Source organism: Mytilus trossulus, chromosome 6 (assembly GCF_036588685.1).
Source record: "Mytilus trossulus isolate FHL-02 chromosome 6, PNRI_Mtr1.1.1.hap1, whole genome shotgun sequence".
Taxonomy (NCBI): Eukaryota; Metazoa; Mollusca; class Bivalvia; order Mytilida; family Mytilidae; genus Mytilus; species Mytilus trossulus.
The window spans coordinates 61534855-61562465 of record NC_086378.1 but is presented as its reverse complement, the minus strand read 5'-3'; the positions used below and the strand labels follow the sequence as shown (position 1 = coordinate 61562465).

The window sequence follows — 27611 nt, the reverse complement described above, 5'->3', positions numbered from 1 at the left end:
GTCTTCTTTTTTATATTATTGAATTGTTTTGAGATTTTTTTCACACATTTCCTGGCTTAGGAACTTATTTTAATTAATGCAAAATTAATGTATTGTAATTGCAACTATATTGTGAACAGTATTCATTGATTAAATCACAAAAAATTTAACCCAGCCCCTATTCAACATACCCTCATTTTCCTGTGGAAGTACAATCCCCCCTTTCTAAGACAGTAAACAAGGAATCGATGAAGAATGAACTTATTATAACTGTTTTGAACTTAAATCTTAAGATTTCTCATTCTCTGATTTATTTTTTTAAATGTTTGTCAATACAAAATCATTGGCATTTGCAAGTGGTTATTAATGCACACAGAAATAACTAAAAAATGATATAGATTTATTAATGTATCATACAAAACACATTCACAATAAATTGTATTTCAAAATAACAAAATAGCATAGGTACAAAATGAAACAAATGCAAGCTTTGTAATGCAAATTTTTTGGATAGTTTATATTTTTACTCTTTTCTTTTTTTTTACATTAATCCGTTATGAATGTTACTTGTGGGAGATCAAAGACTTTCTATTGCATTTGTTTTAAAGATCTTGCACTTCTGGTTAATGATGAAATATCAAAGATTAATATTTTTTGTTCTTTCAAAACCTAAATAACAAGATTGTGAGATTATTCATTGCATTGACACTTAAATTCCATATGTCAATAGAGACAAATACTCATCTGTCAAAATTTAGGAAACACCTTTCAATGCAAAAGCATAACTTTTAATATTACATTTTTGATCCATCAATAAACATTATAGTACTTTCAAAGTCTTAAATTTGCAAAACTATGCAAGCTATGAAGAAGTCCCAAGGAAATATTTTACAAAGTTTCTTATACAATATTGTTCTTTATTGATTGACAGAAATTGTGTCAAGATCATTGCACACAGTTTACAAAACACTTGTATCAGTCTAGTGCAGATACATAATAACATTTGAACCCTGTTTAAAAAGTAAAGGCCAAGGGAACATATTTATAGTGGTCATAAATAGGGTAATTAACTTTCAATGGTGTCTTTAAATGCTTGGTTAATTGTTAAACTCAGATGAACAATTCAATTCTGGGAGCTTTTGAGACACACATGATAAAATGAATTTGTTCTTTGATAATAAAATGAACATTATAAGTAAAGAAGATTTTTTTGGTTCAAATGAAAAATAAACGATGTGAGAGAAAAAGCTACAGTCATGACAGTAATTATGCATTGAACACATTTTCACTTCATAATACACTAATTTGTTAAGAATATTTAGCACTGTCTTAGATCTTTTGTACAAACATAAGAAAATGTACCAATAAATAGAACAATCAAGTGAATAGTTGGCTATGTCTCCTATGCCACTAACACACCTCCAGTAGTTTTTACATCTTTTTCTTGTTTATCTTGTCCCCTAGAATCTTCTCCTTTTATTTGTAAATTATATTCTTCTCTATATTTATTTATTTCTATTCCTTTTGTCTCCAACTGTTTCGTTAAAGTTTCTACCATCTTATTTAACTGCAAAGAAATTAAAATATTAGCATTGGAAATAGACTGTCACTTAATATAAGTGATGTATGTAATTTTATTGCACAATACACTCAATTTGCATATATATAATATATATATAAAATGTCTGAATAATAGTCAACGATTTTTCCCACCAGGGCGCTGGATCGTTACAAGTAACGATACATGTACACAAAAAAAAAAATTATATAAACACCTAAAAAGTGTACATAACAACACCAATAACACAACCAGATGCTCCGCCGGGCGTAGCTTTATACGACTGCAGAGGTTGAACCCTGAACGGTTGGGGCAAGTATGGACACAACATTCAAGCTGGATTCAGCTATAAATTTGGATTGTGATTTAATAGTTGACACAGCATAGGTTTCTGACACAGAATAAATGTGTTCAAATGAACTTAAAAGTTTTGTTTTCTCTTAAGAGCAATTCACTATGCTGTTGAATATTAATCCTCTCAAAAAAATGTTTGAAGAAATTTTCTTTTTATTTATGAAATTTCAAATGAGAAAAATTGAACCCAATTTTTTAATCACATCCCCCTTTCCCTTATTCCAAAACTAATCTCAATTAAAATATTCTAATGGAGTTTGCAACAATAACTACTCATTTAAATACATCATAAAATATTAAGATGTAAAAAAAACTGCTTGTTATCACTGAATGGTAAAGATTATTTAAATTTATCAGTTGGTAGTAAAAAGTGAATATACATTGTATATTGTATATAACAAAGATTTAAGTTGATTCTGGACAAAGAAAGATAACTCCAATTAAAAAAAATTCTTGCAATAAGATATTTCTTGCTTACTATTCTGGACAAAGAAAGATAACTCTAATTAAAAAAAAATTGGCTATTTCACAATATTGTGAAATTAGATATTTCTTGCCATTGCACAATACTGTGCAATTGAAAAGACTTGCTATTGCACAATACTTAATATAATAATTTTAGATCCTGATTTGGACCAACTTGAAAACTGGGCCCATAATCAAAAATCTAAGTACATGTTTAGATCCAGCATATCAAAGAGGCCCAAGAATTTAATTTTTGTTAATATCAAACTTAGTTTAATTTTGGACCCTTTGGACCTTAATGTAGGCCAATTTGAAAACAGGACCAAAAATGAAGAATCTACATACACAGTTAGATTTGGCATATCAAAGAACCCCATTTATTCAATTTTTGATAAAATCAAATAAAGTTTAATTTTGGACCCAGATTTGGACCAACTTGAAAACTGGGCCAATAATCAAGAATCTAAGTACATTTTTAGATTCAACATATCAAAGAACCCAACCGATTCATTTTTTGTCAAAATCAAACTAAGTTTAATTTTGGACCCTTTGGACCTTAATGTAGACCAATTTGAAAACATGACAAAAAGTTAAGAATCTACATACACAGTTAGATTTGGCATATCAAAGAACCCCAATTATTCAATTTTGATGAAATCAAACAAAGTTTAATTTTGGACCCTTTGGGCCCCTTTTTCTTAACTGTTGGGACCAAAATCAATACCAACCTTTCTTTTGTGGTCATAAACATTGTGTTTAAATTTCATTGATTTCTATTTACTTAAACTAAAGTTATTGTGCAAAAACCAAGAATAATGCTTATTTGTGCCCTTTTTTGGCCCCTAATTCCTAAACTGTTGAAACCAAAACTCCCAAAATCAATCCCAACCTTTCTTTTGTGGTCATAAACATTGTGTTTAAATTTCATTGATTTCTATTTACTTAAACTAAAGTTATTGTGCAAAAACCAACAATAATGCTTATTTGTGCCCTTTTTTGGCCCCTAATTCCTAAACTGTTGAAACCAAAACTCCCAAAATCAATCCCAACCTTTCTTTTGTGGTCATAAACCTTGTGTCAAAATTTCATAGATTTCTATTAACTTAAACTAAAGTAATAATGCGAAAACCAAGAAAATGCTTAATTGGGCCCTTTTTGGCCCCTAATTCCTTAAATGTTGGGACCAAAACTCCCAAAATCAATACCAACCTTCCTTTTATGGTCATAAACCTTGTGTTAAAATTTCATAGATTTCTATTCACTTTTACTAAAGTTAGAGTGCGAAAACTAAAAGTATTCGGACGACGACGACGACACAGACGACGACGCCAACGTGATAGCAATATACGACGAAATTTTTTTCAAAATTTGCGGTCGTATAAAAAGGAACTATAAATGTAATTATTATTATATATATATTGGCACTCACACCACATCTTCCTATATCTATATATGATAATTACTTTTTATTTTATCATCAAAAGTGTAATTTGTATACTATTTATTGTAAATATACTGATCTAACATTTTCTCAATGTCTGCTATTTTAATATTTACATCATTTGTCTAAGAGTCCCTATTCTTTCAAAATAAGAGAAAGGATATGAAACTTTTCAACTCATTCGAATCGTTTTCTGGGGAAAATAAAACATTGAAAACAACTGGTATTGTGAAAACATCTAACTAGAGGCTCTAAAGAGCCTGTGTCGCTCACCTTGGTCTATGTGCATATTAAACAAAGGACACAAATGGATTCATGACAAAATTGTATTTTGGTGATGGTGATGTGTTTGAAGTTCCTACTTTACTGAACGATTTTGCTTCTTACAATTATATCTATCATGAACTTTGCCCATTAGTAACAGAGAACTATATTTGGTAAAAATTTACATAAATTTACCAAATTAATGAAAATTGTTAAAAATTGACTATAAAGGGCAATAACTCCTTAAGGGGTCAATTGACCATTTAGGTCATGTTGACTTATTTGTAGATCTTACTTTGCTGAACATTATTGCTGTTTACAGTTTATCGCTATCTATAATAGTATTCAAGATAACCAAAAACGGCAAAATTTCTTTAAAAATTACCAATTGGAGGGCAGCAACCCAACAACCAGTTGTCCAATTCATCTGAAAAATTCAGGGCAGATAGATATTGACTTGATTAACAATTTAACTTCTTGTCAGATTTGCTCTAGATGCTTTGGTTTCATAGTTATAAGCAAAAAACTGCATTTTACCCCTATGTTCTATTTTTAGCGGTGGCGGCCATCTTGGTTGGTTGACCAGGTCTCGCCACATATTTTTTAAACTAGATACCCCAAAGATGATTGTGGCCAAGTTTGGATTAATTTGGCTTAGTAGTTTCAGAGGAGAAGATTTTTGTAAAAGATTACTTTAATTTACGAAAAATGGTTAAAAATTGACTATAAAGGGCAATAACTCCTAAACCATGTAAACAGGTCAACTGACCATTTTGATCATGTTGACTTATTTGTAGATCTTACTTTGCTGAACATTATTGCTGTTTACAGTTTATCTCTAACTATAATAATATTCAAGATAATAACCAAAAACAGCAAAATTTCCTCAAAATTACCAATTCAGGGGCAGCAACCCAACAACCGATTGACCGATTCATCTGAAAATTTCAGGGCAGATAGATCTTGACCTGATTAACATTTTAACCCCCATGTCAGATTTGCTCTAAATGCTTTGGTTTTTGAGTTATAAGCCAAAAACTGCATTTTACCCCTATGTTCTATTTTTAGCCGTGGCGGCCATCTTGGTTGGTTGACCGGGTCACGCCACACATTTTTTAAACTAGATATCCCAATGATGATTGTGGCCAAGTTTGGGTTTATTTGGCCAAGTAGTTTCAGAGGAGAAGATTTTTGTAAAAGTTAACGACGACGGACGACGGACGACAGACGCCAAGTGATGAGAAAAGCTCACTTGGCCCTTCGGGCCAGGTGAGCTAAAAAGTGCTTGTGCTGAAAGTTGCTTTCTTTAAACCATAATTGAACCATGAATAAAATTGATTGAGCGTGGATCATTAAATTAGGAAGTTTACTGTACCAACTACATGTTTATGTGTACACTCACCTGTTCTTTATGATTAGTTAAAGCAGGTAATACACCTTCAACTGTATGTTCTACTAACACGCCTCCTACCATTCTAAAACATTTTCTACTGGATTCTGTTTCTTTTAATGTATCTATAACTATTCTGAAAAAGAAAAAAAAAAAATATTTAAATATTTTGTTTGAATAAATTCTGATTAATTTTTTTTATATTGAATATATAGATGTATTACTCCAAGAATGTGCTTCAATCACAAAAGATATTTACCTGCCAAATGTCACTGTTTGCAGGGGATTTCCCCCATAGAGGCTTGGCTTCAAATTGAAAATTTTGAAATGGCAATTTCTCCGCTATTTAACACAAAAAAATCCTTTTTACCATTGGTTAAGCATTTAAAAAGCATGAATAAGCAAAATAAACAACATTAAAAAATTTGAAGGCACCTTTAGGTGAGTCTCATTCGGGTCTAAGCATGACACAGGATTGGCCGATTTTTTTAAGCGTTACAAATGAAAGAAAATAAAGTCCGACAGGACATGGGAAATTTCATACGCCATGTTCCCCCGTAGATGATGTTTTCAATAAGCGGAAGAAAAATACTTTCTGAACAGATTTTTCCCAGCAGTGGGAGTATTTTTCCTGTAAAGTTCTAGATTTCATCTTTCAGATTTTGTAATAAAATTCTACTGTTCCCTATAAAAATTCCATTGTTCAGGGGTGTTGAAATTAGTGGGGGTTATTAAAATATTTATACTTAAAGAAGTGATTTTTGGGAAGAAAATTGAGGTATAATACTTAAACAAGTGATTTTTATGTCATTATAGTCCAGTCAATCTAGCATAAATTTGACCCTAGAGAATAGAGTGAGTGGTGTACTGAAATTTGGAAGTCTCTAAACTGTTGATTCCAATGGGTTTTAGCGCTCTGAGTTGGAGGATCCAATAATCCTCTCTTTTGCTCCTAAGGACGTCTGACGTGTTGTCATTAGGATCGTTCCAGAGGACTTCGATGATTTCGAAAGACATATGGTAGATGTTGTGTCCTGTCTGGTTGAAATGTTTACCAGTAGGTTCCGTTGACTTATTTTTGACATATCGGAGATGTTCGCCGAGTCGAGCTTTGAAAGGACGTTTGCTTTTGCCAACATATTGTTGTTTGCAAGACTTGCATGTAATCATGTAAATGATATTTGGTGTGTTGCAGTCACCAATATAGTTTTTTCTATATTTGCGTTCTGTGAATGTGCTTGTGAAAGACCTTCGGAAATTGATCCAAGGGCAATAGCTACATTCTTCGTTGCTGCATTTGGTCAACTTATTTAGTGTACTGATACCAGATGTCCCTGGTGTGATTGGCGGATATTGGAAAGCCGCTCTAACTAGAATGTCTTTGAGGTTTTTATTTCTTTTGTAGGCAAAGAGCGGTTGTTCACTAAAAATCTGTTTGGTTGTTTCTTTTATATGCAACAATGGCCAAGTAGTGTTAATAATCTCTCTTAGATTAGGACTGGCTTTTGTATAGCTCAACACTAGAGGTATTCTTGTCATTTTTTTGGTGTCTTTTTTGACTGGATTTAGTAATGCTTTACGGTCTTTTGATTCTGCTTTTTTAAGGCTGGCATTGAGAAGAGTTTCATTATAGCCTCGGAATTTGTAATATTTCAACAAACTTGCCGAGTGTCTTTGAAAATCTGCGTCATTTGTGCAGTTTCTTTTTGCCCGAAGGAATTGCCCATAGGGTCCAGCTTTTTTACATGGTATTGGATGTTCCGAATCGTAATGGAGGTACGAATGGGTATCAGTGGGTTTGGTATATAGTTCAAACTCAACTATACCCAATGTTTTCCGGAATTTCACAATAGTGTCTAAGAATACAACTTGTTCTTCAGATACTTCAGCAGTGAATTTGATTGTTCTATGCTGAGAATTCATGTGTTGTATGAATTTATTGAGCGATTCTTTACCATGCGTCCAAATAATGAAAATGTCATCAATGAACCTTAGGTATAAAAATGGCTTTAGAGGGAATCCATTTAATAGTTTCTCCTCTAGATGTCCCATGAAGATATTAGCAAAAGACGAAGCTACTTTTTTTTTTACCCTAACCCGAAAATAATTGCAACAGAAGATTTTTAAGTTTTAATCTTAAGCATTACACAGAAAAAGGTCCCATGAAATCTAACTTGAGGAAGACTAAAAAAATCCCCATTTAAAATTCCTATGGAAGTTTGCACTGAAAAGGGAGATAACTCTTGCAAAAAAGGAAGAAATATCAATAAAAATTGATACAAAATTATAACTTTACCGCTTCTATTCATTAGAATGTATTGATTCTTGATTTCTTAGAGTATAACAAACAACTCTAAAGATGTTTTCATATCTTTAATCAAGCTATAATCTACATGTAGATTTTGTAATTCATTAGTTGACCATTTATTGAATTTTTCAACATGTCAAGTTAAATAATCTCAAATTTAATAAAAAATAATTAAGCATGTATTCTTCTTTTTGTGGTTTAAAGTTTCTTTAGATAAGTAAGTTGCTGAAAAAAATAATATACAGATATAAACAATACCAAATTTTCAGATTATTTTTTTCAAAATGGTCACAAAGCTTCAAATTTGTAATTTCTTTAAATAAAAATTCATGAAAAACAACTACCCATAACACTTCCATTTTGTACATTTCATGAGCAGAAGAGTATATAATTCATTCAAATACAAACTTCTAACCCCATCAAAGTAATATACTTTACATAAATTTCAAGAAAAACAACCAAAAAACTGACCAAAAAAGACTCATTTTTGCAAGAGTTATCTCCCCTTCCAATGTTAATCTCCATAGGAAATTAAAAATCAGGGTTCGACACTAACGGTAGTCCGGTGCCCCCCTAAAATCTAGGAGGACTACCAAAACCTGGTTAATCAGTAGTCCTGTGGACCACCTGGAAATTTGTATATGGTCTGGCTATATCAATGCCAAAAAATTGGCATAAAAGTCCTCCCTATAATGTTTAAATTCTTCAAAAACAGTGATGGCATTTGGAAGAACATAATTTTAATATTGTTATTATGAAAGCACTTTTGAGATCCAGATTTCTGATCAGAATCATCACAGTGTTTGTAACACATAGGATTTTCAATGTAAATAAAAATGTCTGATAACCAAAATGTGAAGAAACTGCTGAAAAGACAGCAAAGGTCAGCAATAAAAACGTAGAATATTAAATGTCTTCCCAAATTTGGATAAAAAATTATTATCTCCCAAAAAAAATAAACAGGAAAAGGTTGTTTGGAAAAAAAGGCAACAATATTTTTTTGGTGGCTTTCTTATTAAAAAAAACACCACATACATGTCATTCAAACAATATTAAAGACATTTTGTTTCAGCAACATATCCACTGAATTGCTTTCAACAGTGATGATGAAGTTGACCTCTAGTACACAAACAAAGACATTGTATCACTACAAAAAAAATCTTATAAACTGATTGAAGAATTAATGAAAACTTCAAACATTGACTTAGGCAACACTTAAAAATATTTTGGTTTGCCCAAACCCTACCCAAATGTTTAGACTGTGGGTAGGTAGGTAGGCATGGTAGGTAGGCATTTTCTTTTCTTTTTTCAAAAAAAGAAATTGAAGTATTAGATGTTTATTAGTCTTCATGCCTATTTGATTAAAAAAAAATCTTCCAATCGGGCAATAAAAGAATTTCAGTAGGCAGCTTTTTACTGGGTAGGTAGCGTTTGGGCAAACGAACCTTATTTTTATCCTTTTTTTTCTAAATAATCCTGGAATGAAAGGTCAAGTAACTCCACCTAACAAGGCCTTAGAAATTGTCTCAGATTGCAGTTTTGCATTTAATTTTTCAAAATCTTCTGACAGGAAAAGTTCAGGAGTAATAAAATTTATTCACTGAATGTCAACTTTAATTTATCTGAAAAAAAAACCCAAATATTTTCAAAACTCAAATGAACATTTGTGTGCTTTTGAGGTGCTCAGATGGCAGGAAATTGCATCTTATTTCCAAAAATTTTCAGGGGGGGGCATGACCCCAAACCCCCCATGCTAGTTCGGGCCGCGTTGCGGCCCTCACCGGTGATAGACGAGGACTACCAGGACTACCCAAAATTTTTTCTTGGTTGTCCTATGGACAACATCACCACTAATGTTAGTGTCAAACCCTGAAAATGCTGATTTTGAGTTTTCCTCAAGTTAGATTTTAAGAGACTTTTTTCTGTGTATGTAAAGGGCATAATGCTATAGATAAGAACTAAAACATTTTCTGTTGCAATTAGTTTGAGGTTAAATCTTAGTTTGACTGGACTATTATCCTAGATTCAGTACAAGGTTATCACCTGAAATGACCTGGTCATCCTAGACAACACAGATGCTGGTTCTGATAAGTTTAGAATCATAATTAGTCCCTGGATCATTAGTATTCAATATTTAAAGCTACAGTAAAATTAAATCACTTTATCTAGTGATTATTTTGTACTACTTAAAAAAGTGATTATCAAAGAAAGACAACTCTTACTTCCAACCTTTATGGAAATAATGTTACTTGAATCAGTGATTTTGAAAATCACTCATTAAAGTAAGTCCCCTAGGCCTGACTGTAGGACAGTAATTGATTTTTAGGAATGATATTTGACTTCGTTATTTGAAAAACGTCATCTTGAATGCATACGATTGTTAGTTAAAAAAAAAATCATCCAAAAACATGGTACAGATTTTATGTGAGGGCATCTATAAACAATAAACAGGCCAAGATAAGACCACCCTGTAAAGTTTTTGTAGGACTACGATTGGCTTTTGGCACATGAAACATTCATGAGCATTTGAAATGGTGGCAGGTTCGCTTGTCGCTAATTAGTGAGCCCCTATTAAGTATTAACTGCTGTAGATGTAAAGTAACAGAAATAATCGAGTCATCATTTTCACTCACTCCTCTGGAGTGGAGAACAATTTAATATGACAAAAAGGAGAGATGTAATTATTTGAGTTATAGGTTTTATTAGACATTTGTACAAGAAACTTTATTTTCATTTGATATCCGTAACTTGATAACACAAGATTTGTGATGACAGTTACTACCAAGTGTAAACATCATCTCCATGCAGTTCTAAAATAAAGTTGTCTCCCCCTTTTCATCTAAACACGTGGTTAAAATACAAGTTATATAGAAATAATTATGGAGAACTAACTCGTGTTCCTTTAAATCTACATTAAGCTCTGATATTTTGCCAGCAACAGCTCTTTGTTGTTGTCTTAATTCCTGAAAACCAGCAACTATTTGCTCCTGTGTTTTGCCTTTTCCTTTCGCAGCCATTTTGATGCTCGTCGTTTTAGAAAACGAAAAGTGAACACCTAAACCAATATTTTGAATTGAATTTGGTAATTATTTAATTAATTTGTATTGAAAAACCAGGTATAATATTATTTCAGAATTTCAATCACATCTATATAGAACTGGCGAAATGCATTATAAAAACATATTGTTCGTTTTACAATAAGATTTGGAATTTTTACAAATCCTCACTTTGTTTACAGATGGCGGCGAAGTAGAGAGATGTTCAAACTGGAAATCGACTTGCCATGATTTCTCAGCCGAGGCCAACTCCGAAAAGGTTTAAACATATAATTTTGCATTGAATAACTTTTAAAAGCATCGACTCTCACCACAAACATAACATTACTGGTGTAAAAATATTTCATTTTATCTTGTTGAAACTTGTCTGTCAGTGTCACTTTCAGTTTCAGAGAAAATATTAAAGATTCTCAAACTGACAAAAAAAATTATCGTGATTTAGATATCCTGAAAATCCATGTTTTCGATTTTTTTTAAGGAATTTACTCTACGGTCTTTGACATATATATGAGTGCGGCTGCCATACACCTTAACTCTATTTGTTTGCCATATTTACTGGACATCACAAAAGTTCCCATAAAAAATGGAAAATATATGACACCACATCTGAAAAGTGTTTTCACAGTTTTTTCAAAATTTTCCAGATGGCACAATATCTCATTTCGATTGTCTCTATTAATGTCTTCTTCATCGATTCCTAATAAGGTGTCTAAATCCATGTGTATATTTCCTATAATAAAGTAAATAGATGTTCTCATCCACTCTCTAGCCTTCTCATAGTTAGAACAATGTAAAAGGTAGTGTTCTACAGTTTCTGGCTCTCCACAGGAACAGTTTTTGTCTGATGATGGTATGATTTTGGATTTATAATCATTTAGATCACAATAACCTGTTCTCAAACTAGTAGTAATTGAAAACGACCATTTGGATGGTAAATCTTTTGGTATTTTTTGACAAACTTTTTGATGATAGTTGTAATAATTTCTGCCACGTTGACTTGATTCCCATTGGTTCTGCCATTTTCTTAAAACACTTTCTGCACGTTTTATATCCTGCCTGGTTACTTCTGACGGTTCTTCTATTTTTTCAGCTTCTTTAGCTCCTTTTTTGGCCAGTGAATCAGCAATGTCATTTCCTTGGATATCAGCATGACCAGGTGTCCATTCAAAATTTAATGGAATTCCATTCATCTTTAATACTTTCATGTTTTTCTTAATTTCTCTTATGACTTTGATTTCATTGTCAGACAAGCTGGGGCCGTGGGACGGCAGAGCTCGTCCCATATCAAAAAGTGGATATTTGCCCACCCAAAATAGATGCGCTGCTTCATCGCTTCTGGAGCCGACTGAGGGCCTTGGAGTTCATATTTAAATTGGGCTTCAATCACTTCATTTTTCATTTATCTCTTCATTTATGAAAGTTTCACCTACCATGCCTACCTGCCAGACCTTTATTTTTCTATATTTTAACATTTTTCACAGAGACCCATGATTTCTGCATTTTTGACTTTCACTTTGTAGTTCATTTGTAAGAAATTTGTTGTCGGTGACTGAAAATGGCACAGATCTTCATATTTCCAAACTCAGTCACAACTTTGGCTATTGCGTGCGTAGATTGTGTTTATTGAAAGCACATGGTAAAGCATTGCTCGAATTTGTAAGTAAATGGACGAAAACAATGTCCTGGGGCAATCGCCAGTGCTTCTGTACAAGTCTGATGATATTTTTTTACTAGACTGGGACTTCGGACTACTGATAAACCTCACAGACTGTTTTAAAACATGTCCAAAGTTTATGAAATTAAATTAGTAAACTATTTTTTACACTAGACAGCAAAAATCGCTGAACAGAAACTTAATACTTTTATTTCACAAGCTGGGTTGTTTAGATAGAGAAAAATGCAAGCATTCTGAAATTATTGCCGGACCACTGAAATTTTGGATTGGCCACTAAATTTTCGTGTCTGGTGGCTAGTTGGCAACTTCATTTCAGAGGCTACTTTGAGGGCTGAATCAGGACAGACTGCCAAATAGCGATACATTGTATTTGACATTATTTGGGAACTGTGACGTTATGTTCTAAATGTACATGTAGTTTGCTAATCATAGGAGGAATGATGACCATCTACAAAAAAGACAACTCTGATTGTCAATTTAGACATTTTAATTCGTCTTCATTGCTAACTCTTCATATGCCCTTACTCACAAAGTATATTATAGGGTTAGTTTTTAAGGGGCATTAGTTACATGTACCATTGCCAGGTCTAGATCTGTTTTATTGCTAAACCATACTACATTAAGAGTGGGTGTAACACCTTGTATAGGGGTATTTTATTCCAGTTATTGATTGTAATAGTAAGTACATGTATGTATTGATTAATGATAGTGTACTTACAATGTACCTTTCTTTTATTTTATTTTTTATTATACAGAGATCCTTTCTATGTAGATCCACCTCCTAAAGCACATTATCATCCATCAGAAAAGAAAAATCTTTCAGAAAACCAGAAAAAGGTAGGAACAATCATGCAGATCATACATGATGTACATTGTACTTCTATTTACTTTTAGCATTTAAAGTTACAGATGGAAAGTCTAATCAAAAAAAGGTGTGACCAAAATGATAAATAAACATAAGAATTAAAAGAATAATCCATTAAATTGGAAAAAATAATAATAAGATAGAATATCTCTTTAAAACAAAAGATTAGTGGGTAAGAGATTGGAGATTTTTGTCTGCTTCCATAGAAGTATATACATGATATATGTTTATACATGATTAAGCACTGAAGATTTTTTCTAACTACATGTATGTATGTAAATAATTTTTATCAATATTGGCATTTGTTGAAGCATATTTAAGTGATTTAAGTTTTATATATTACAGGGAAAGACCTAAATCAGAGCAATGGATTTGTCTTATTGTGTAATTTTCCATAATTGTAGTATTGTCTGTTAGATCAATATTATTATTTTATATATTTATTTTATAGGATACCTTTTTACAATTTATGAATTCTTAAAAGGCTATATATATCAGTGCATGACTAAAAGGACTAAATGAAGTGAGACTAGCAAAAATCTGCCACCAACTACAAACTCCACTATCACAAAAAGACATAAGATATAACAAGATTTAATTTTAACATAGTGTTTAACATCCAGTTGCAAATATTACATGAATCTAAGAACCAGAACATGGTCATGATTATGATTAGAATACAAAACCGTTTCACAAGACTGGCATGTTGAGCTGCGTTTTTACTTGTTTGGCTTTATAAATATTTGATATGAGCGTCACTGGTGAGTCTTATGTAGACGAAACGCGCGTCTGGCATACTAAATTTTATAATCCTGGTACCTTTGATAACTATTTCACATAAATCTTCAGAAAGGCATGTCTTCCATGACCACAGACACTTAAGACAGGATATAGTCCTTTGAGGCAGTTGGACATAAGTTGACAAAATTCCTGATTAAGAACAGACATAATTCATTTTCACACTATTAAATTAAATGATAAGTAAAAAAACTTGAGGATAAGCATTGATTTTCTAGTAATTGAAGCTATATTACAAAAAAAAGTATTTAGTGATGCATGAATTTATATTCAGTTATTTACATAAATATTTCAATTGTTTAGTTCTATTCAGGATATAGCGTTCATATATATATATGTACATTTGTAACTTGTAAGCAGTATGCATGAATCAAAGGCTTTTGACAAACAAATCATTTTGGTTTAATTCAGAGTTTAACAGTATATTATTTGACTTCAACTATGTATCTCTATTCTGTTACAAAAATATCATTTAAGATGGTTATTTCATAAATAGATAAAAATATGCAGGTGCAGAAGTATGAAAAAAGTTTAAGTTTTGCACCAACCTTAACATTTTTTAATTTCATGTTTAACACTTATTATTTTAACATTTATAAGTACAAGTTGTTATTATATATATATATAAAAAAGTTCCACCATTGGAATTAAAAGGAAAGTTCATAAGTATGTTATTGTTGATACTGGTTTAATGCATAGTAATATATTTTGTGTTGTATTTTTACTTTTAGACATCTATAAGTCCAATAAGATCAAGTAACAGAAAACGTAATGAAGAGGAAAGACTAAGTTATAACGATGAACTGTTTTTAAAGGGAGGTAACTCATTCACACCGAAAGCTAACCAGGATGAATCTGGTTCTTCACATTTTGATGAATCATGGCCAAGTACAGATAGGCCACTAAGGTAAAAATTTATTGTATATTAAAGGTGATCAAAGATGCATATAACAAAGAAGACAGACACAGGAAGCTGAAATAGACAAGATCAAAAATTGATAGAAATATATAAACTTCAGCATCAAAATAAGCCTAATTTTAAATTTAATAAAATACAAGAACATTATTACATAATTCAAGGTATACGGCATATGCACAGTCTGCACCATTAGCCACTAGTCCGATACCCCAGACTTCGGACTAGTGAAAAATTTTGAAATTTTATATAGTCATATAAGGACAAGTTTTGATCAATGTTGATATTTAGTGTCCGGACTAGTAGATGAAAAAGTTTTTGGCACAGACTGTATGCATATATCTTGCTTCCTGTTGTGTTCTAAACAGACTTAACTTATAAAGTCAGATTTTTATGCCCGATTTATGGGCGTTATGTTTTCTGGTCTGGGCTTTTGTCAATTATTTGTCTGTTTGTCTGTCTGTCCCACTTCAGGTAAAAGTTTTTGGTCAAGGTAGTTTTTGATGAATTTGAAGTGCAATAACTTGAAACTTTGTACAAATGTGTCCTGTAATATGTTCTTTCTCATTTTAATGCCAAATTAGAGTTTTAACCCAATTTCACGGTCCACTGAACATAGAAAATGATAAATTATGCAGATGGGTTATCTGTGTACTAGTACACATTCTTGCATGCAACTAGTTCTAACTGGCACAAATTAAATACCTTTATAAAAATAACTTCAATACCTTTATTCATTATTCATTTTTTCTCATTAAGAAAACAATTTAAATAAAGATAATTAAATAAAATTTGCCAATGAAATGATAATCTTTGGACCTATTTTTGCTGCATCTTTTGCATCTAAAGTCAAGTTTGTAATGCTTAATATTTCAGTATAACAGATGAAGATCATCCTTTGAACAACATAATATTTCAAAATGGTGGAGATAGATATGGTGATTTAAAGAAAACATTGCAGTTTCCAGAGAGGGATCCTACTGTTGACAAAAGAAAATCAAACCTTATGTCACAGAATGGTAATATGAGACAAGACAGTTCTTCAACTTTACAAAAGTAAGTGTTATAAAAATTTACAAGAGTGAACATACATGTGTTGTAATATAAAATGTCAAGCAAACATGAAGGTGACTACTTTCATAAAATAATTTTTTCCCCTGTACTTTTGAAGGCACGTTCAATTAATGAAATTCAATTGAATTTTTATAACAAATGAAAGATGTTGTAAAATTGTTTTCTTTATAACTACAAAACGAAATGTGATATTATTTTTATATTGTGAAATTTGGACAGCTCAAAGAAGTAAAAGTTTTTCTTCTAAAATTGCCTTAACATGATCAACATTAATTAAGCAAGAAAATAATTTTTAACGTTAAACTTGAATTACAGATATATTGAGAGATTTCGTTCAGGACAACCAATGAGTCGTGAGGAAAGACAGAAGGCCTCATCATCGGCTCAAAGAGATTTTTGGTGGTTATCAGATAGATCTTATGCTGACAGCTCCACACCAAAAGAAGACAGTCCTGGTGTAAAAAGATCAAGACGTTTTACCCCACATTCTCCCATAAGTCCTTACAAAGGTCACGACAAAGGATGTGGGTACAAGAAACCAGAGTTAAAGGTAAATAGACAGAAATTCAACCTTTCAAAAAATTATACTATTTCACATGTAAACACTGGGTATGCGCATAATGTCTTATAAAGTCACAAACTCCTGTGATATAAAATTTTCATTTTCTTTGTAGTTCTAACAATTTTCAAAGGAAAAATCAACTACAAATTGGTGCCTATACTGTATGTCAATACTAAATTAAAGCTGATCCATACATGTACACAGCTACTTTTGCATAGGTACTATTTCTGTATTAAAATATATAGTACTGAAAATTCACTTTTAATATTCAGTACTAAATCACTATTTTGTTACTTTAAAATTATTGTAATATTTAGGTACCTGTATTTTACAGTACTTAATTTGTACTTGAAATTTATGTACTACATATTTTTGGTTAACTTACTACTGTTACTTTTTCAGCATTTTGAAAGTTTTTCTATTTCAAATCTCTTCAAATTATGATTTTCAAACATGGAATATTGTATTATTTCTGTACCAAAATATTTAGTACAAATCAAGTACTGTAAAAAAACAAGTACCTAAATATTGCAATAGTTTTAAAATAAAGAAATAGTACTAAATATTAAAAGTAAATTTCCAGTACTACATATTTTTAGTACAGAAATAGTACCTATGCAAAATTAGCCGTGTATATAAGGAACAGCAACAAAAATAGCTATAATAGAGACTCAGTTTGTCAATATAAGTTATTTTTGTGTCAGAGTGTTCAATAACAACAATAATCAATTGGATGGATAAAATATTTGATGAAGTTTAAAAATCACATCTTTTATTACAGTTATCCTCAATGCTCTTCAACTTTGTACTTGTTTGGTTTTATAAATATTTTGATTTGAGCGTCACTGATGAGTCTTATGTGGACGAAACGCACGTCTGGCGTACTAAATTATAATCCTGGTACCTTTGATAACTAATACATCTTTTACATTACCATGTGCAAATTATTGAAATTTACAGAAAATCATTTGAATTACATTTATTATTCAGGACTTTGCTCCACATACGTTAGATGATACAACTAAGTTGTTACAGGAGAAAGCTGATAGACTACTTGATAGGTAGGATATTATATTACTTAATTTACATATCATTTTTAGACATCATCTTCTAAAAAAAAAAGCATATAAAAACTTCTGAATGGAAAAATACATGATCTACATTTATAATGTTGTAATTAGGCCAATAGAATTTTGTGTGTACAATTTGGAAATTAGTAAGGCGTTCATTATCACTGAACTTGTATATATTTTTTTAGGGGCCAGCTGAAGGACGCCTCCAGGTGCGGGTATTTCTCGTTACATTGAAGACCTGTTGGTGACCTTCTGCTGTTGTTTTTTCTATGGTCAGGTTGTTGTCTCTTTGATACATTCCCCATTTCCATTCTCAATTTTATTTTGTGTCATTTATTACATTGCCCATCAGCAAGCTGTACCCAACACATAGAGATCACACCTGCATCATTTGGTTATTCCAAAATGTCAAGTTTTAACATTTCAGAAATGACTACTGCTTATATTGTTTAGAAACAGCAGGCAACATTTGTCTTCCTTGGAAGACTGACATTTTTTTCTCTACGAAACTACACTGCTACTTGTTAATTATATGGTTATTTTAAATGTTTTGGCTTAACCTCATGCAGTTTTCCAACTTTATTTTCAATTTGTTATTTTAGTCTCTCTGTTAGGGTCAGTTGAAAATATTTCACCATATTATCATGCCATGAAGCAAAACATAATAGTTCTAATTGTAGAATTTATATGAGTTTTATTGCAAAATGTATTATATCGAAGCATGCATGTATTGAAAAAACATCAAATTTTCAATGATTTGTTTCTGATAGCAGTCTGTTATGAAGATGCAAACTTATTAGTTATAGATACTTTTTAAACACTTTTAATAGAACATATAAAGTTGTATGTTTTAATCAATTTCAGTGCCAGTAGTGTGGCATCCTCAGATCCTATTGTAAGTACAGACGGACTTGGTAGTTCTCAGTCCTTCAGTTCCACTATAAATAGTGTAGAAGAACAACCATATAGACCCTCTTTTGCTAGAAAATGGGGTAAGATTCATTGTAACTGGTTAAATTGTTATTATAATATTAAATTCTGAAATAGTTTCTTCTACCACCAATAAAATCAGTAGCAATTCATCCCCAAAAGTAAATTTACATTAAAACTAATTGGAAGGATTTTATGGTTCTAACAAGTTCTTCATGCAAGCCTACGGAAAATTTGCATTTATTTTAACAAGACAAGACAGACAAGACAATATTTTATTTGAGTCTCACCTCTTATAAAACATTTACATAATATTACAATTTCCAATATAAAACAAGAGCCACTCTAAAAAGAGTTATGAGAGACTATAAAAAAATGGTATATACATTTACATATATATACGAGTCTAAATTGAAAACTACATTCAAACCTATGATTGCGTTAGATAAAAACCGCAATTTTTATACGTGTGCATGTTAAACAAATTTCGTTGCAGAAGGGTCTAAAAACAGCACAAACAACATTTTCCAAAAGACCAAAAAAGTGAAAAAGTATATTTCAACAAAACGCATTTGACTAACAGGTCGAACAACTGATTTTCTTGAACCCTGCTGATTGCCATTGGCGATTGCCAAATAAAATTGATCACAAGATGTAACAAAATGGATCTTAAAATAAATTTAATACTAAACAGAAAAACTTTTTAAACATGTGGCCGTGATGTTATGCTACAAACATAGGCCTTTTTTTTTTAATTAGTTGGTTTACGGATCCGCCGACCCGATTTTGTTTAAAAGTGAAATAAAATTAAAATTTTGATTTCGTGTTGTTTTTTATTCCGCCGACCCGATTTTTCGAGTGCTGTGAATAAAAAAATCCGAGGCGTTCCAAAACGTTTTGTCTGTGTCAATAAAGCGTTTGTAGTGAACGGCGTATTTTGAAAAGCTTCGAAATGACGCAGACGAATTCAAAAACCCAACGAGGGAGGACCATGGAGTCTGACGGCTTCATCTACTTTCAGTTGAATATTAACTTTGATGGTCAACGTACTGAGAGCACTTTTATCAAATGCAAACCTAAGCAAACAATCGGCGATGCCATATTCGACAATATGGCTGATGAAAATGTTGCCATTGTCAAGGTACCTGTTGAAAATAAAACATTGATCTCAACTTTTTATTTCTTTGCCACCATTTCCACTTTTCAGCGAACGGGATTCATGCATAATTTAGATGCTAACAAATTTCTTGTCTGTACAAAATATGTGTTTTAGTCAAACTTTGGTACATTGCTATTTCTTCATCAGCATGATAGGATCATGAACACAGTTGATTATCAAACATTTCATAAATCAAAGAAATTTGTTTATGTCAAGTATATTGTCCTCAAAAGATTTTTGGGTCAAACATGCACATATATTCATACGTGAAGACCAGGTGCACCTTAAATGTGATGGTATTGTGTTCACCTGGAGAGTGAGAGATCTTGGGTTTGAACCTTGACCCGGTCAAATCAAAGACTTAAAAATTGGTATCTGCTGCTTCTTCGCCAAGCACGCTGCAATTGCAATTATTAAAGGAGTCAGAATAATGTGTTTGGGTAAGGTAACATATCTTTGGGGGAACTGTTACCTTGTGAGCTAGCACATTTAAATTCTGGCTCAGTGTGTCAGTTTAGCATTTCATTTCTCATTATCATATTCTCATCCTAATTATGCATCTGATTAGCCACTAGACATTAAACAACAATTGACCATCCATCCATCAAATGCAAAGCATATCAAGATAAGAGCTAAACTATTTCTCCTCCTCAACCCCTGTAATGTCATGAATGAACAGCATTTTTTTTATTTTTTTTCCTCCGACTCAAATTTTTCAGAACAGTTATACGTGAACAAAAAAAAAATCTAAGATTGCTATTTTATTTTTATTTTTTTTACCTCCTCCGACCCTAACCTTTGACACTAGTTGTCCGTAAACCAACTAATTAAAAAAAAAAGGCCATACGGTGTTAATATATTTTAGAACACCAGATCCGGATTTCGACAATAAATGTCTCTTCAGTGATGTTAGGGATCGAAACGGTATTTGGAAGGCCATATTAAGAGTATCCTCATTTTTAGAAAAAAAGTACCCTAATTTTTAGATAAACTCTTGAATTTAAAGAGTCAATATAGGATGAATGGATCATATAAACCGGAGGGAAAATATGATACAAAGCCCAAACAAAAAAATATAAACGAGTCTAAATTGACAACTACGTTCAAACCTATGATTGCGTTGAATAAAAACCGCTATTTTTATACGTGTGCATGTTAAACAAATTTCGTTGTAGAAGGGTCTAAAAACAGCACAAACAACATTTTCCAAAAGACAATACATAAAACATAAAACATAAAACAAATTCAATTATTTATTTAAACACCAATCTCTAAAATTTGGCTTGACCTCTGACCACAAAATCCTGTTAAATTACTAGCCCACAGGCATATATGAAGCCACAGTATAGGATACATATTAATTGCTTTGGTCTAAGCTGCTTTAATGACATATCTCACTGCATTTTCACTACAATTAACATAATGGATTAGAAAAAAAATGATATGGTGTGTATTTATTCATGACATAAAGTTCTAAATACATTTAGTAATTGTCAGAAACTAAAATAACCACATATGACTTTCAAGATGATTTACAACAAAAGTATCAGTGTTCATTATATATTTTCAAGTAACTTTTTGTACAACTTCCCAAACAATAATCTTCCTTTCCAATGTGTTGTATGTTGCTTCCCTCATTCTGTAAACGCATGTTTAATTTCTTCCCACTACAATGAAATGAGTTCAAATTTTGTTTTATTTTAATTAAAGATAAACAAGAGAAGCCATCTTATCAGATTCCTAAGCCCCAGGGGAGACAACCTAGTGGACCAGAGGAAGATGTTCTCTATCAATGGAGGCTGAAGAGGAAGGTGGAACAGGCCAGAGATAATGCTTCAAAAACTCCTGCTGTCAAGTTTGGTTATAATGATAAATCTCCTGGACAGGTAGGGCAAGAATGAATCAAGAAAGGAGTTAATGTTGTATATATATATATATAAAAAAAAAAAATGTGGTATGTATTGCCAATGAAACAACTCTCAACAAGAGACCAAATGATACAGGAATTAACAACTATAGGTCACTGTACGGCCTTCAACATATAGTGTATACATACTCTCTTTCATTTAAGACTTCTTTTTTTTTGTATAGTGGCCTGTTTTAAATAAGACACTTTATGTGGTTAAATTCTTTTGTTCTTGATGTTAAGTCCTTGATTGGGAAACATCTGATAAAATAAATTATTAGTGAGTTAGTCAATAAGGATATTCCTATGATTAAGTTAGACTGGAAAAAAAACGAAGAAAAATATGTGCTATTTCAGGTAACTCTAGCATCAACAGTGAATTATTTTGTGATTAGGTCATCACTAGACATAATAAGTTGTTTTGCAGGTCCATGAAATTTAGTATGCAGTTGTATTATAATTGGCAAATCTAATTTCCATTAAATATATTTGGTCTGACTCTCTTAGTCATGGTTTGATGAGTGAAAAGTTTGCCTAGTTTACACACACACATGTAATAATAAAGTTTGTGACTATTTCATATTAAAGGGATCCACTTGTGACCTTAGGGAACCACTTGTGACCTTAGGGAACCACTTGTGACCTTAGTGAACCACTTGTGACCTTAGGGAACCACTTGTGACCTTAGGAAACCACTTGTTACCTTAGGGAACCACTTGTGACCTTAGTGAACCACTTGTGACCTTAGGGAACCACTTGTGACCTTAGGGACCACTTGTGACCTTAGGGACCACTTGTGACCTTAGTGAACCACTTGTGACCTTAGTGAACCACTTGTGACCTTAGGGAACCACTTGTGACCTTAGGAAACCACTTGTTACCTTAGGGAACCACTTGTGACCTTAGTGAACCACTTGTGACCTTAGGGAACCACTTGTGACCTTAGGGAACCACTTGTGACCTTAGGGAACCACTTGTGACCTTAGGGAACCACTTGTGACCTAGCTAATGGAAAATCAATGAAATTTGGTATCAGTTATATAGACATTGACATTTCTCATTTCAACAGATTTTTTTTTTTTAACTCTGTACCTTTTATTGACTTTGAACGTTTTACGTTTTCAAGTATCACCGTTTTAATTTCAATAGTTATATATTATACCTGTACTATCAAAATTACGTAGAGGCATATGTGTATGTAAATAGTTTAGATTGTTAGTCTGACAGTTATTTTGGTTGATTCAAAGTTGAAATGTTTAGCATTAGAATCATGAGACACGTATTTAAGTGAAATCAAATAACATACCCCAGTTATGTCAAGACAAGATTGCTGTCAATTCATGTTTTAAAAATCTAAATTATTCTTGAATGCAACCATATGAAATTAAATGATACAATTATTAACTGACACTATAATTCGTTGAACAGAAAGAGATTGATCAAAAGTTGGACGAATTCAAGCAAAGATTATCTGGAAGAGGTAATCAACAAAGTCTGCAGACTGATGAATATAACAATCCTAATGGAAGATACAACACAAGCGATTCACATTATTCATCTGGAACTGTCCAGTTTACTCCTGCTCCACAAGTCAGAGGTCAAATTCAGGTACTTTATTTTAAATGTCCAATAATAAATTTGATTAAAAATTCTAAAAATTGTGATCATCACTGATTTGTTTTTAAATTTTGTTTAATTATGGTTAATAACTTGATATGGATGATTTATTAAAAGACATATTTTTTTCTCTCAGTTTTATATGAAGAAAGATAGATTAAAAATGGGTAAGAGAAGTTGATGACTTATTAGTTTATTTTAAATGTATTGCATAACATATATTTTATTTTATAGCGTTCCCATGATATGCCAGCTGAGCCACAGAAATCATTTCCTATTGCTAGTCCAATGCTTCCCAAAAAAGGTGCTGATGAAATAGAGCCTCACTATCATTTAACATGTGACTTGTTGCCATGTTCTCATCAAGGTCATAAAACTCACCCACAATCTCAGAATGAATTAAGGAGAGGCCATGAGACAAATTCAGGAGGAAATAATTCAAAAAATGTCAGTACCAACAGTAAAGTCTCAGATAGAGATGAAGATATAGATAGTGATAGATATAAGTTTTTACAAGCTGAAAAACCTGACATAGAAGAAAAAGTAGAAAGTGAAAGTAGGACAAGTAGGTCAGGTGATGATGAACAAAATAAGAAACATATGACCGATGAAGATAATAATTCTTTTGAAACTGATAAAAGCAGTAAATTAGTGGAAAGGGAAAGTAAACAGAATGTTAGAACTCAATTTCAAAAGGACACGGAGTCAAAAGTGAAGAGGAAAATAATTAAAGACAATGAAAAAATAACTGAAAAAGAGAATGACAGAAATATTCCAACTTTGAAAAAGTCTGGGAAACCAACACATTCCAAGCCAGTAGTGGATAATGCCATTGGACAGGTAAATTTTCAGTACATAAAGATATTATGAAAAAATCAATGATTAACTCAACTCTTAACACATTCATTATGCTCTATTGTTTTAGAATACTATGCCAACATTAAAGTAACCAAGAAATCATGCAGTATATAAAACTCTACTGGTTTTGGAGGAATGTGTGCTCTGATATTTAGGCAAATTTAAACAAAATTTTCCTTCAATTCAATATCTAATGTCCATGAGACAGCAAACAGTTGTTGAAAAAAATTTCAAAAGTCATTTTGAGGGCAACATACAGTGTTTAACAATAAACCTGTGTCTTTTCAAATATGAAGTTCTATATCTTCCAACATCCGTTAAAATCAAATATTCTATACGACAAAGACAAAAGACTACTCCTGTATGCACAGACATTAGTATTTTAGTAAATGAACAAGTTTCATGATTTTATACGGATACTTTTTTCAGGTTGTTAAAGACAGATTATTTAATATATCAACCAGTACTGTGTTATCTAGTATTGACAGTGACATTTCTCCTCCACGGCAACCAAAATTTACAGTGGACAGTCAACAACAGAACAAAGAAAACACAGGTAATTCATCTGATGTCAAGCTATAATTTCAACAGGGAGGTTGAAGGAAATCAGAATATTATTCTTTATTGAATAAATATAATTTATTGGGTGGAATTGTATACAGCAGCAAATTTTACACTTTTAATAAACACTTAAAAATGTCACTTATTTACATTATGCAATTATTTCATTCAATGTATATGTATGTTCATTTGGAGTAAACTACTAAAACAAAACAATTTTTGCATAAAAAAAACCCACATCTCATCAGTTTCTCTTATAAAAATAATCAAATTTGATGTGATGATTGAGTAATGTCTATTTCAGAGGAGTCTTATGAATCTGATGGAGAATACCCTGATGACCAGTTATTACACATGTTACGTCAACAGAGGGCGCAGTATGAGGAACAACTCAGGTAAAACGAAATCTTGTGGGAAAAATTTATAACATGAACTATAAGAAGATGTGGGTTGTTCATCAGTGAGATTGCAAATAAACAGCCCAAGACACGAACAAACCTAAAGATTGAAAGACATTTCACAAATTACAGTGAAACTTCTCTAAACCAGTTCATCTGAGTACTAGTTCTTTTCTCCTATCTACCAGTTCTCCCCTCATACCCTACAGATCAAGAAAATCTTGTCAATTTGTATTCATTTAAATGGTCATGTACCCTTATAAAACCAGCCTTCCCTTTAAACCAGATAAAGGTTGGTATACATGTATTTGGTTGATCATAATCAATAAAATTAAACCTTAGAAAACCGGCCTTGTTATCTGAAATCACCAATCCATATTTTATGACATATATAGTATACAATACTAAAATTCACAGAGAAAATCATATATTTTGATATAAGTAAAATACATATAATCAAACACACACATTTATAGAGGGAAATAACTCATGATTTTAGTTTTCAACAAATTGTTTTATTTCTGTGGTCCAAAAAAGAAGTTTTACTGTTTTTCCTTTGTTTGTAATCAAATACATAAAATTAAATCATTTAATTCAGCATCAAGTTTTTTAAATCACCAATGTTTCATATACTTTTCAAAAAAAATAATTTGTATCTGTTAAGCAGCAAGAAAATTTCATTCAAAGTAATAAATAATGATGAAAATTTGATTGATTAAATGCATGCAGATCTTTAGTCAATTTTTATGAGCACTATATATCTTCAAGTTTATTATACATGGCAATAAGATATAACATCACTTATTTGTCTGATGAGTATAAGTTTAGTCTTTTCTTAATTTTTTGCAGACATATAGACGACATGCTAGCAAGATTAGATCCAGAAGACAGTTAAGGACACGCAATATTATATGGAACGATTTTTATGATTCTACAAATCTAAATCCATTTCTAACATTGGAGAAGTGCTATCCTAGTCTGGAGAGTTTATATATCAGCTTAACATATGAAGATGCTTTCAAGATTGGAAGAATAGGACAGTTTAAAATTCCAGTCTTTTTGTACTATTTTGCAATGGAACATCTTGTTTTGGCTTAAATATTTGAAAGCCTTTTCTATATGTATATTATAGTGAATTTGAGATATATTTGTAATAAAGCTATTTATTTATTTCATTTTTATCTTAACACACCTTTAGCATGCAAAAGAGTAATATGAGATATTACATAAATTGGTGTCCTTTTGAAAAGGCTTTTCTTCTACTAGTCCTTTGAATCAAGGTTTGTTGCCACTGTTATAGAAGCTGATTCAATATAGTTACAAAACAGCTAAGGAAATTCTGCAGGAAATGGCTGCTATTCCTAAAAATAGAATAGGGAATGATCTGTCTTTACATCACTGAATAGATGAAAACCACCTTAAAATTTGAATATATATCATTTTATGTTTTACTAAAAAGTATTCATTCTTCAGTAAAAAAAAATGTGATGAGATCATGTTTCTATTCAGATTTGAACCTTTGAATTATTTTTTTTTTTTCAAATTCATAAAAAGAACAATTGTCTATTTATACTGTGGATCCGTTTAATTATGTGGTTAATGAGGAAACATTGTATTCGTTGATATTTAATTTCATGGTTTTACAAAAGGTCTGCAAACAAGTTTTTAGAAAATTTGTGTCATTGAACATTTAAGTTTGTGGATTACCTATAACCACAAAAATCCAAGAAAATTGTTATCCCACGAATAATAATGAATCCACAGTAATAGGAACAGCAGCCAAATTGAAACTCATTACAATAGCTCACAATTAGCTGTTTGAACCAGGTGATCTAAAAGTTGAAAATTAACATTTCAGGGGCAATAGCTCCAAAATAGGTCTAAAATGTTCAGCCTTTGATGGTTATTGACAGTTTTTTGGGTTTACCCGGTAATAGCAAAAAAAAATGCAGTTTGACTCCTTTGTTCTTTTTTAAGTCCAAGTGGTGATGTTGGTTGATCAATCCAGACAGAAGTCATAATATGCATAGAAGATCATATAGATGCAGCAGATGACACACTTTGAATCATTTCACTCTATTCAGTGGTTTTAGAGAGATTATTTAATATAAACTGTAGAATAAATTTTTGCAACTATTCCAAGTCAGGAATCAAGCCTTTGTAAGATTTGTGTTTGGTTTTTATTATTTTGATCATTTGTAGGTTTTGGTGTTAAAGGAGCAGACACACTCAATAATATAAATCAACAAGAATGTGTCCTCAGTACACAAATGCCCCACTCGCACTATCATTTTCCATGTTCAGGGGACCGTGAAATTGGGGTAAAAACTCTTAATTTGGCATTAAAATTAGAAAGATCATATCATAGGGAACATGTGTACTAAGTTTGAAGTTGAATGTACTT

General features: G+C 31.7%; 2 protein-coding genes across 2 annotated transcripts; one reads left to right on the top strand and one right to left on the bottom strand.

Annotated features, from left to right (window-relative positions):
• Positions 1-362: 362 nt before the first annotated feature.
• On the bottom strand, positions 363-10809 carry LOC134721643 (prefoldin subunit 2-like). Its single transcript, XM_063584775.1, has 3 exons — positions 10652-10809; positions 5464-5587; positions 363-1546 (listed from the first exon to the last, which is right to left on the bottom strand). Exons 1-3 carry the CDS (start codon positions 10774-10776, stop codon positions 1382-1384), a joined length of 414 nt encoding a protein of 137 aa, XP_063440845.1. The 5' UTR covers positions 10777-10809; the 3' UTR covers positions 363-1381.
• Positions 10810-10946: 137 nt separating this feature from the next.
• LOC134721642 (uncharacterized) lies at positions 10947-26323 on the top strand. The gene is made up of 13 exons (XM_063584774.1): positions 10947-11074; positions 13246-13327; positions 14885-15060; positions 15946-16125; positions 16459-16693; positions 17696-17766; positions 18643-18770; positions 21578-21753; positions 23202-23381; positions 23625-24230; positions 24678-24804; positions 25114-25204; positions 26057-26323. Exons 1-13 carry the CDS (start codon positions 11043-11045, stop codon positions 26100-26102), a joined length of 2130 nt encoding a protein of 709 aa, XP_063440844.1. The 5' UTR covers positions 10947-11042; the 3' UTR covers positions 26103-26323.
• Positions 26324-27611: the final 1288 nt, after the last annotated feature.

Excerpts from the sequence above, each read along its gene's own strand:
- LOC134721643 (XM_063584775.1), bottom strand. The coding sequence starts at position 10,776 with ATGGCTGCGAAAGGAAAAGGCAAAACACAGGAGCAAATAGTTGCTGGT. Across the intron at positions 5,588-10,651 it reads GTAGATTTAAAGGAACACGA|AATAGTTATAGATACATTAA; the intron begins GTTAGTTCTCCA and ends TTTCTTTTTCAG. Across the intron at positions 1,547-5,463 it reads TAACTAATCATAAAGAACAG|TTAAATAAGATGGTAGAAAC; the intron begins GTGAGTGTACAC and ends ATTTCTTTGCAG.
- LOC134721642 (XM_063584774.1), top strand. The coding sequence starts at position 11,043 with ATGATTTCTCAGCCGAGGCCAACTCCGAAAAG. Across the intron at positions 18,771-21,577 it reads CTCTTTTGCTAGAAAATGGG|ATAAACAAGAGAAGCCATCT; the intron begins GTAAGATTCATT and ends TTTTAATTAAAG. Across the intron at positions 21,754-23,201 it reads ATGATAAATCTCCTGGACAG|AAAGAGATTGATCAAAAGTT; the intron begins GTAGGGCAAGAA and ends TTCGTTGAACAG.